The sequence below is a fragment of the Nothobranchius furzeri genome, chromosome 15, assembly GCF_043380555.1.
Source record: "Nothobranchius furzeri strain GRZ-AD chromosome 15, NfurGRZ-RIMD1, whole genome shotgun sequence".
Classification (NCBI taxonomy): Eukaryota; Metazoa; Chordata; class Actinopteri; order Cyprinodontiformes; family Nothobranchiidae; genus Nothobranchius; species Nothobranchius furzeri.
In genome coordinates, this window is record NC_091755.1 from 39,646,543 (window position 1) to 39,657,404 (window position 10,862).

General features: G+C 43.0%; 1 protein-coding gene across 2 annotated transcripts in view; it reads left to right on the forward strand.

Moving 5' to 3' along the window:
- plekhg5b (pleckstrin homology domain containing, family G (with RhoGef domain) member 5b) overlaps positions 1-10,862 on the forward strand; it is a 105,432-nt gene that overhangs the window by 36,535 nt on the left and 58,035 nt on the right. For both annotated transcript variants that reach the window (XM_015967134.3, XM_015967131.3), the window contains exon 2: positions 2,221-2,297. In XM_015967134.3, coding sequence (XP_015822620.1) covers positions 2,221-2,297 — 77 coding nt within the window. The remainder of the gene's footprint in view (positions 1-2,220; positions 2,298-10,862) is intronic.

The following is a 10,862-nucleotide window of genomic DNA, read 5'->3' on the forward strand; positions in this document are numbered from 1 at the left end:
CAAGTAACTCTCGTTTAGCAGAAAGCTGTGAGGCTTTGCTCGGGTAGAAAAGCTTCTAACGCTGTGAAAGCTGGAGGCTTTGAGGCGTCCTCTGCAGCACGCTGCCTGTAGACCCCGAGGGAACGATCAGTTCAAGGCCTTCTGGCAGAGGCCACGGCCAGAGCTGAGAGCGCGTCTCGGCTTGCCTCCAGCTAAATGGAAACATAGCAGCAGACACCTTTTTCTTGGAAGGTGGTTGAAGTTTGACAAAATAGAATCTTCTTCAGATGGATGGTTCAAAGACAAAGCCTCTGTTAGCGGTGTGGTTCTGGGAGCAGATAGACTCGGTATTGACCCATTGCTTTGGTCTAGACCAAAGTATCTCAGGAATTCTCAGAACTTGGTGTTCCCAAAAAATTAACTCTCATTCTTGTGTTGACAATTATTGCACGAATCATAAGGCTGAATTTGTGCAATTTGCCAAGCAGGACCATAACTTTACTTTAGTGTAAAGATGAATAGATTAAAACTTGGGATCTTGTAGGCGTGGCGCTGGGATTTCAGCCGTGGCGGGCCGCCACGGCTACGCCTATGTAAGGGAAACACTGGATTTCTGATATCTGACTTTACGACGTGCACTTGTCTGGCTTTTCCAGTCCCAGTTTCCCCGTCTATTTCCTATCGGGGGCAGGAAATAGGGGGTAGAGGAATAGTTCCCCACTCGGCCTGCATGCTAAACTCAGTCATTGATCATATTTCAAAAATAACAAGTAAAAAACATTTTCTCAGTGAACTTGGTCTTTAGTTCCAGTTTAAAGTGGAAGTTATTTTTTGAATTTGGTCGGTCGCTCCGAGTTTATCATGCAGGCTTAACGTGAAGATAAAAGACGGAGGAAATGGCATCCTGGTCAGAGAAAGCGACATAGGTCTACGTCACACTGTAAATTAGCATTCATGGACTCAGATAGCTTGGTTCGTGACGGGGAAGGTTGTTGGCTTTGGCGGCCGGATAATGGCATAGAATGTCTGGTTAGCTAGTAAAAGCTAACCGCTAGCATTAGCAACTCCACAACATAGCAGAACTCCTTCAGACTTGTGATATTTGTGGAGATAAAACATCATTGTTGCAGAGCGAAAGGGGGCAATAATGAATTGATAGATGGGATACAAAACCTGTTAAAATCAGTGTGTTTATGCTGTTGGTGTTTCCATATTATCATGCTAATAAGACCCTCACATTCCCGCTGTCAAACACACCAGCTATAGAGGTTGACCCCTTTCCTCCCAGTGGGAAGCTATGGGTTCAGTGGTTTGCTCCAATCACACGGCTGACCCTGTGAGAACAAGAAGCCGATTGGATGGCTTGTTTGAGTCCGTCCGCTCACGGTAGAGCCTCGGGTTCTCAGTTTCTTACATGTTGATAAATTGTTGTTGTTGTTGGCCTCCAAAGTCAGCCGCAGAGCGACCTTGTTTCCAGTCGTACCCGGTTACTGAGGATTCACTGATCACTGGTGAGACTGCAGTAAGCGGGTCTTCTGGGCCTACTGGAAAGGCTTTTCCCACACTTGGAAATGGGAAGACTTTTTGACCAGCTTTTATTGTCTCTCCCACCCTCACCAGGCTCCCTCGGCTGCCCTTTGTTGCTCTTACTTTCTTCTGTCCAATCACGTGCTCTGTGTTTTCCTCGTTCGACAGACCAATAAACTCAGGCTCTCTGTTATGATATCTTTATCTTTTGTGCATACATCGAAGATGTGGATGTAAGCACTGCCTTTTATCATGCCCTCAATGCCGCCACTCGGTTGATTTGGGGGCTTTATTTGACAATGGTGATTTGTTGCTGTGCAGTTGAAAGCATGATGAGTGCACTTTGGTACAATAACCAGAACCAGGCTTCCTCTCATTGGGTCTATTTGCTTCCTGTCTCTCTGGTTGTTATTTCTCTCTGATCTCCACCCAAAAACACACCCTATCCTCTTCCCTCTGTTGACCTTTTCTTGAAGAAATCTTTTAAACTCAGGTTCTAGTACATTTCATAACTAAATGTGTGTACATTTCTTGTGCTTCCAGTATTTTAACTCTTCCTTGTTACATAAACACAAGCGGCGACTTTCGGACATTAGTCCCTAGTAAAATGTTTTCACTAGAAAGGCATTAGTGGATAGAGAGCTGGCTCAGTGCTAGGTTTGGTGTTTTTGTGATTAAAGGGAATGTCAGAATGACCCATGTGTTCTGTTTCAGATGATAAGCCGGTCCAGGAGGAGGACTGGGTTGTGTGCCAGCACCCTGAGTGTCCAGACCGCCGGAGGGCTTCTAAGGTAAAACTTTAATCATCTAAAACTACATTTTTTGGATTGTATTATGCTTATGGGGTGAATAGAAATGTTATATCATGCTCACATTTCTGTCTGTGGACATTAGTGCTACAGCCATTAGCTGGTTCTCTTTGGTCTGCAGGCATTGCTAACTGATCGGTACCAGTGGCAGCCCATGTGTTTGGTACCCGGGCCTTCAGTGCGGGTTTACCGCCTTTATCCACCATTCTGATATTAGAAGCCACCAATATTCTACAAAAATGCTATATGATTTTACAGAAGTCCTGTCCGGACTGCATGGTTCTGGACCTCACTAACTGTGCTGTATGCCAACAAACACGGAGAGAAGGCTGCTTTTTCAGGAGGTTTCCTTCTGATTTTTACAGCTAGTCCTCATTACACATCAGCAGGAGGTTTATGGAACATGCAGAGGGAGGGAGGGTGGTGAGGGAGCGAGCAACGAGATGCTGCTTAATTTCACATCATGCATTGTTGTTTTCTTCATGAAGCTAATTAATTATGAGGGCCGTTTTGCATATTGAGAAGGAACACCATTGTTATTAAAACAAGAAACCCTGTTAAGACAACTTCTTCTTCTTCTATTTTTCTTTTTCTTCTTTTTCTTTTTCTTCTTCTCTAGTCGCAATTGCACGACATATACCAGCAGTTCAAAATCCATGTTTTCCATTTTTATTCATGAATGTGTTTAAATAAACTACTAGAGGTGTGTATTGGTGAAATTCTGCCGATAATCGCAATAAAAGGGAGGCGATACGATATATCGCGATTCATTCAACCAGATGTTAGCGATTTTTTTTAAAGACGGAATTTATTGCAGGAGAATTCAATAAACAGTCCAAACTGATACGTAACGTGTTTCACCTGAGATATCTGAACCGTATTAGAGGGATTTCCATTTCAATGGTGGAAATAAAACCCACTGCACACTGCTGCCTTCTAGTGGTCGGCGTTTGAATTGCACCAACAGAAAAGAAAACACGCAAATTTTTGCATGTAAGTTCTTCCAAAAATTTGATGCACAGCTTTTGAATATCAATATAATATTGCAAGAAAAAAAATCATGATATATTGCCATAGCGATATTTCCTTATATCCCTATAAAATACATAATGTTCAGAACATTGAGCTGCTTGTTCCTTATGTCCCTGGGCGAGCACTGAGGTCCACTAATCTCTTATTGCTCTCTACATCTTGGATGAGATTTGAAGCACGGGGGGAGCAGGCATTTATGTGGGCTGCCCCTACTCTGGGGTGGTGGTTGGAGGGGCGGGTGGCGCCAGTGCCCTGTAGTCTCGCCTCTGTCAGTGCACCCCAGGGCAGCTGTGGCTACATCGTAGGTCATCCCCACCAGGGTGTGAATGTGTGTGTGAATGGGTGAATAACTGTGTTGTAAAGCGCCTTGAGGGGTACCAGGACTCTAGAAGGCGCTATATCAAATACAGGCCATTTACCATTTAACAGTGTCGAGGTTTTCTGGAAAAGTGACAAAAAATGGGATTTTAATATTTCCTGACACCATATCCATTTTTCCTTCCCAGTCTTCCATTGTGCGCATAAAATAAAATACTCTACATTTCAAAAGACGCTCTAGCAAAACTGTGTGGTAATAGCTTTTCTCTGACCATAGAACCCTTGATGTCACTGAGCTAGCTAAGGAGGCAAACCTGAAAGCTGATAGGTTAAAAAACAGTTGCCTTGCAATATACAACTAACAAAGGACCTCTACCAATTCTGATGGCCTTGGGCAGAGTAAACTCCCCGTGGTAACACATAAAGACCGAATGGCATTGGACAAAACATAGAAAATCCCCTGACACATTTGGGACATGGCACAGCAAGAGAAACATTCCTAAAAGTAGGAAAGCAATTGGAAGTACATTAATACAGTTTCATTGAACTAACATTATGATCTAGGTTGTATGCATGTTTGGGATTCTTAGAATGTTCAGCTTAGCAGAGAGGGCCTTGCTAGCGCTGATGGCACGCCACTGCTCCATACAGTTAGTGGAACGCGGCCAGCCTACCAGACGTTTAACACTGTTAACCATAAGAAAGTGCTGCTCCTAGACATATTGTATGTGCTTTACTCTAGAGGAGTTTATTGAAAATGTTAAATCATGTTAGCCATCTTTTAGTTTCATGCTAAGCTAACTGACAATTGCTGCTTATCACTGTTTTAGTTGTGTTGCATTTCCTTGAAGGAAATCAGAATACTGAGGACGTTTTCCCTCTTATCTAAGAGGCTTCCTCAACCGTCCTTTCCACTCCTTGGAAAGGCCGCAAAAACTTACTACGTGGCATTTAGCCCCCATTATAGTGGGGCACCGGCAGCAAAGTGAGGCATTTTGGATACGCCCCAGAAGCGTTAAGCAATAAGTTTCAAGTGTATTTTCTACCCGCTACGCTTGCAAAACACGTCAAGCTCCGCAGTTTAGATTGCACCAAACAGGAAGTCGAACACAAAGCAGGGTAAAACACATCCGGAAACATTCACAAATAAATTAATATGCAAGTAAACGTATGTCATTTCCTGTTATAACTATGGCGTCAGACCCGTGCCACAACCCGTGCACGCAGAGAGGCTGCCGCGCGCGCATGTTTTCCTCTGCCGTGTGCTCGTTGGCAACTCGCGCACGCAGGTTTGTCACGTGCACATCCTTGTGCACTCAGACACAGTTTGCTCCCTCTCAGTGCACAAATGACCTCTCGCCATGTATATTTTCACTCGCGAGTCCCGTTCACACACGCGATGTGGACCCAATCCGCGTGCACGGGTTGTGGCACGGGTCTGACGCCATATATAACCCCCCAGAGCCAATGCAAATGGAAAAAAAAAACCACTGACCATATTTGATTAATGCAGCTGTCTTTCTGCTTGCATATTATTGTATATGGACTTCTGAAATCAAGCATGGTGAAAACGACTAGTTTAATAGTCGAATAACCACCGGTTTTGTTGGCTAATCATGTCCTGCATAGCTTATTGCACCAGGATGCTCTAATATACCCATCATTAACTTCTAGTTTGAATTGTGATCAGTTATGTGCCATCAAATATAAAAAAGCTCATAGAATAAACAGTGTTGTTTATAGTCGACAGTTTTGTTTGTCGATGTCGTGACAAATTGACTATCGTGGCAGCAGTGGTTTCCATACATGTTAGAAACTCACTCACGGCTACTCGAGCTGTATCAAAACCAGTCCCTGCCCAAAAAGTCTTCAGTAATCAATTTGGCACACATAAGCAGGGTGGTTAGGTCATAAGTGTTCTGGGTCTTTAAGATGTCCAAATTCACCAGAACTAACAGAGAATCGACTTGCTGTTTAATCCTAAACCCCATAAATCTTTAAGTTAAATGTTTAAATGTTTTGTTTTTGAAGACAATTACTAGGCATTGGTATCACTGATCTAATTGAGTGTAGCCAGGTGATATTTAGTCTAGTTTTGATTCTGCAGCAGTGCTAGAGGTGAGTCAGAGTGCTTTAGCTGCTCTTGTGCTTTCAGGTGTTAAAGGGGCGTGGTCTTGGAGCTGTGTGTCTGGCCACCAGACTGTGAAATGAATTATTCCTTTGAAGCCACTGGTTTCCAAAAATGGGAGTGTGGCCAGAAGACCAGGGGAAACCGCCGTAGTGTCTGGTTTGTCGGTCAGGCCGGGTTGTTTTGTCTGGTCTGCGCTGTCTGAGTCTCCCTCCTGCCATTAGAGCTGGGTATTAGGCAGATTTTCTCATTTAGTCGAGATGTTGGCTCCTGCTGGCCTCTTGGTGGAAACAATTGAAAGAGAAGATGACAGAAAATTTAGACAGCCTGTTGAGAGTGAGGGGGGGGGGGGGGGGGGGAATATATATAGTTCCTCTCCATGGAAACTGGGAATAATAAAGCAAGGAGAAGAAAGATCCAAAGTGCACAATCCGAACTTCCTCCTTTCCTCACAATATTGAGACACCAAAATCCACCTCTCTTCCTGAAAGACAGAATCACATGAGACGGTCTGGCTGCTGTAGCGTGACTTGGTCTGTCCTGTTTTTAGGATCTGTGAGTGAAGCCTTGATCTGGGACGGTGGATGCTATGTAAGGAGATCAGGGGCCAGGATGGACAGCAGATATATGATCAACAGCTTGTTTTAGTGTAAATGGTCCATCTCAGCTAGCAAAGAAGGCTCATTAACTGCAGTAGCATCTAAGGACTAGTGGGATCCTTAAAGAGCAAGTCACCCCCTACCAGAGTCCAACTCCACTCCCACTTCATGTTTGAAAAATGCAACACATGCTGTTGCCTGGCAGACCGAGAGGGCGGAGCTGCTAACAAACACACACACACAGGCTCACGACATCATTGTGACATCATAATGTACCAGTTTACATCATAGCATACTTCTTAGCCAATAGTGGTGGCAGATTTAAATTAAAATACAGTGCAGAGTTTTTAACCTGACAACGGCACAACACTGCCAGTTTTAGGCAGAATATTTAAATTTTAACTAAGATGCACTGAAGTGCCAAATTATTGACGACACGTGTCTGCAGCACGATTAGACACTCGTTTATTTAGTTTATCAGCAAAAAAAATTTATTTGGGGGTGACTTGCTCTTTAATGGATGCAGTAAACCCTGATCAGTCATTTTCAGGACATTAAGCTGTAAAAATGGCAGAATTCTATGCAAATAACAATAGTGTACTTGTTAGACACATTTAGCAGGAACTGTGACATTTTTATGGTACTTTCAGTGAATCCAGTTGGGATCTGGCTCACTGTGACTTTAGTGTTTGGTATTCTCCACAGAGAATCCTAAGATCAGTTAAATAATGGTCAGAATTAGAGGTCGACCTATATTGTTTTTTCTATTACCGATGCCGATATGAAGTAGCCTGGCCTGCCAGACTCCTCCTCTGTTTAACTCTGCACAGAGGAAGGCTCTGGGAACTCTCCTATTCAAATAACCCCGCCCCCTGTGAATTCTAACCGAGCCAACCAGCGCTGTGTAGCGTACGTCACACACCACAACGCTGAGTTTGTCGACCATGGCGACTGAAGCGGAGTTCGCTGCGGCTCTTTCCTCTGTTCTAAATGACTTGACTGTTTTTAAAACCACAAGTAGAAGAGCCAAAAGCCTTTCTTCAAACAAAACAATTAATTTTTTTAAAGATGTTTTTGCCGTTGCCAGACACCTCGTCTTACTACGTCTGAAAAAACGGTACAGTCGGCATTTCCGTCTTTTTTCTGATTGGTTATTTTTGAGCTACCTAGTCCCGCCCCCCAAGTGCCTCTCTGCCTGTGAGTTACCAGACTCTCTCTGTGCGCAGGACGAGTCTGGCAGGCCAGGCTAGATATTACGGCGACTAGGGCTGAAACGAATCATCGAATGATTCGATTTAATTAAATTCCTCTATTCATTTTTTACTGATTAGAAGCTCTGATTTATTGTTGACCTCAATGGGAAGCGACAGCAGAAGACTTCTCACCCTAAGGGATACCCACAGCCATTTCCTCTATGCTAACAAATGTCCCCTGAGTTAGATGCATAATTTGTGTTTTCAGTACAAAACAAAACTGATGCAAACAGAAATTCAACCAGTTCTCTGTTGCATTTCATTGTCTAATTGCATTTTTAACCCTTCAAACGTTGCATACATCAAATAATAACAAGTCCAATATTTAGCAGCGATTCTTTGTTGGATATTTAAAAGATTATTTAATCTATTTTGTTGCAGTTGTCCCTCTGCAAACAGCAGTACTTGTCCTGCTAGAAGGCAGAACATGTGTAAAAGATGAGCTGCAGCAGCTTCTCTAGAAAAAGGTACTTCTGTTAAAGAGGTAACGTCCTAAAAAATGTAAAGTATCCTACATGTCATGCATCAGGGTATATACGGTCATAAAGCACCTTTTCATACAGGATCAATGCAAACCAAAGACAAGTCCACTGTCAATCCTCAGGTATAAACATGATGTTCTCATTAGCAGCTTCCTAATGCCGGGGTCTGGGAGACGGGGGGAAGAGGATTGGGCCGGAGACACCAGATGGTCCCGTCTTTAGTCCTATACTGTCGGTAAAATCCGTGGTTGCTACTTTTAAATCCTGTCGGATAGATGGTGTTGCACTGCTGTAGGTTTTTATATTCTCATCAAAGGCATGTGCTCATCACCTTTTATAGTAGGTGTGTTTTAATTAGGAACGTTTAATAGATTAAGGCGGTGGTACTTAATCGGCGGCCCTCTGAGTATTTCATTTGAGTACCCCTGGATTAAGGGTTGTTGCATTATTGCTTAGATCCAATTCAAACACACTCAAATGTGCTCAAAAGGATTTTCACTTTCGTTGTTTCTGTTTATTAAAAATTCAAGCATGTTCAGAACTGTGAGTGCACCATTAAAGCATTTTCAATGATCACAAGTAGGTCGTTTTTTATTGCTCATGTGTAGAAGTCATGGTCGGCCGATGGCCAACATGTGCTGCAGATTTTTGCTGCGAATATCGACCTTACTTTCATGCGAAAACGTCACCAATACCATCAGCTGAATCTGATTTTGAACTCTGAAGTTAGCCAACTCTTGTGCTCTGCTCTGTATTTAAATCGCACGTCTAATGAAAGCTAATCAAACAAATCAATTAACTGACCAAGTATTAAATATTCAAAACTTGTAATTTTAAAGACATTTAATTGAAAATGGTTTTTAGAGCATTTGTTTTGCAGATGTTAATCAGGAACGTAAATATACATCTGCTGCAGCAAGCTGCCCAGGGATGTGCCTGACTCCAAGTCGGCATCACTGAGGAAGTATGGCGGCCGATTCTCATCTATTACAAACCGGTAAATGTCTCATCCCGATGTATCCGTCCACCCCTAAACCCAAGCGCCCACAGGAACCCATTTGTTTTAATTTATACACATTTGTTTTTTTTTTACAAATTATAGGCAAAGTACAGATTTTATAATTTTCCTTTACGAATAAATATCTCCATACACAGAAAATCCCTGATAAAATAACCAGCCATAGAGGACATTGTGGGTTTTTTATCTAGGCATAATTTCCTGAACCATAACACATTCAACTGTTGAGCGAGTTCCATTAGATGTTGTTAAAGGATAACTACTTAAAGAGTAAGTCACCCCCTACCAGAGTCGAACTCCACTCCGACTTCATGTTTGAAAACTGCAACAAATGCTGTTGCCTGGCAGACCGAGAGGGCGGAGCCGCTAACAAATACACACACACTCACAGGCTCACAACAGCATTGTGACATCATAATGTACCAGTTTACGTCATAGCATACCTCTTAGCCAATAGCGGTGGCAGATTTAAATTAGAATGCAGTGCAGAGTTTTTACCTGACAACAGCACAACACTGCCAGTTTTAGACAGAATATTTAAATTTTAACTAAGATGCACTGAAGTGCCAAATTATTGACAACACGTGTCTGCAGCACCATTAGACACTCGTTTATTTAGTTTATCAGCAAAAAATGTTTATTTGGGGGTGACTTGCTCTTTAATAATCCAAAGGATTAAACTTCTTATCTGTGCGTGCTTCATCAATCCTTTACTCAGACGCTCGGTGGTGGTGAACTCCAAGATGACATAATTTCATACTTTTCTGGGTATTTTGTAGCTTCTGTTGGAGAAAAAACACCCGAGTCGTGTTGGTTTTATTGTTTCCGGGCAGTGAAAAGCCTAACGTAGGAGCTGGGCTATCGGCGTTTTTCCCAGCAGCCTTCTGAACATTGCTCATAAGTTCCACATGCATATGCTGCAACCACCTCTAAACAGCAGGGGGCAGTGTAACAGAACCCTGAGCCCTGGGACTCGCTCTGCTCTTTATTCTCATCATGAACTTCCTCCGACTTGATGAGGTTCTGGAAGGAACATAAATATCTCCTGACTTTCAGCTGCTCCACCCCGTATAAAAGATTTAAACATGTAGAAGAATTTTTTTTCTGAGAGGGAAAATCATTTTATTTTATTTATTTATTGGAAATGCTTTTATCTTGTGTCTTTGATATGCCGACAGCTTGGCAGCAAGAGACAGAGTTGGCACACGCAGGCAGATTGTTAGTCTGGTCCTGTGTTGCATTTAAAGTCTTTTCATTTCCAGGCAGGCTTGTCTTTATTCTCCTCCTGCCAGGTCTGAGAGTCTCCTAGCTACAGCGTGACGGTCCTAGCCTAGTGAACTAGACCAAATTCTTGCTTATATATTCACATAGATAGTCTGGCTTGCCAGGCTACCTGGATCCTTGCTGAAATCCTTCCAGGTGCTGCTGGAGCTCAAATCCGTCACCAGGTTTCGCTGAGGCAAGTTAAAAGCACTGAAGAATAAGAATCATCACTCTAGGTGTGTTTCTTTTTGTCCCTTTGCTATCTTTAGGTTTTTACAGGTGTCTGCAGGTGACGTTAATCCTAAACTTCATGCCACATTACACCGGTTAACATCTGGGACTAGTCTGAGCTTGTTCCCAGAACTTGCTTCATTTCCCTTGCAGCCTCCACGTTGACACGACCAGACAAGATAATTGAGAGGTGTGGGGTTGCCTAGGCGATCAGTACCTCCTG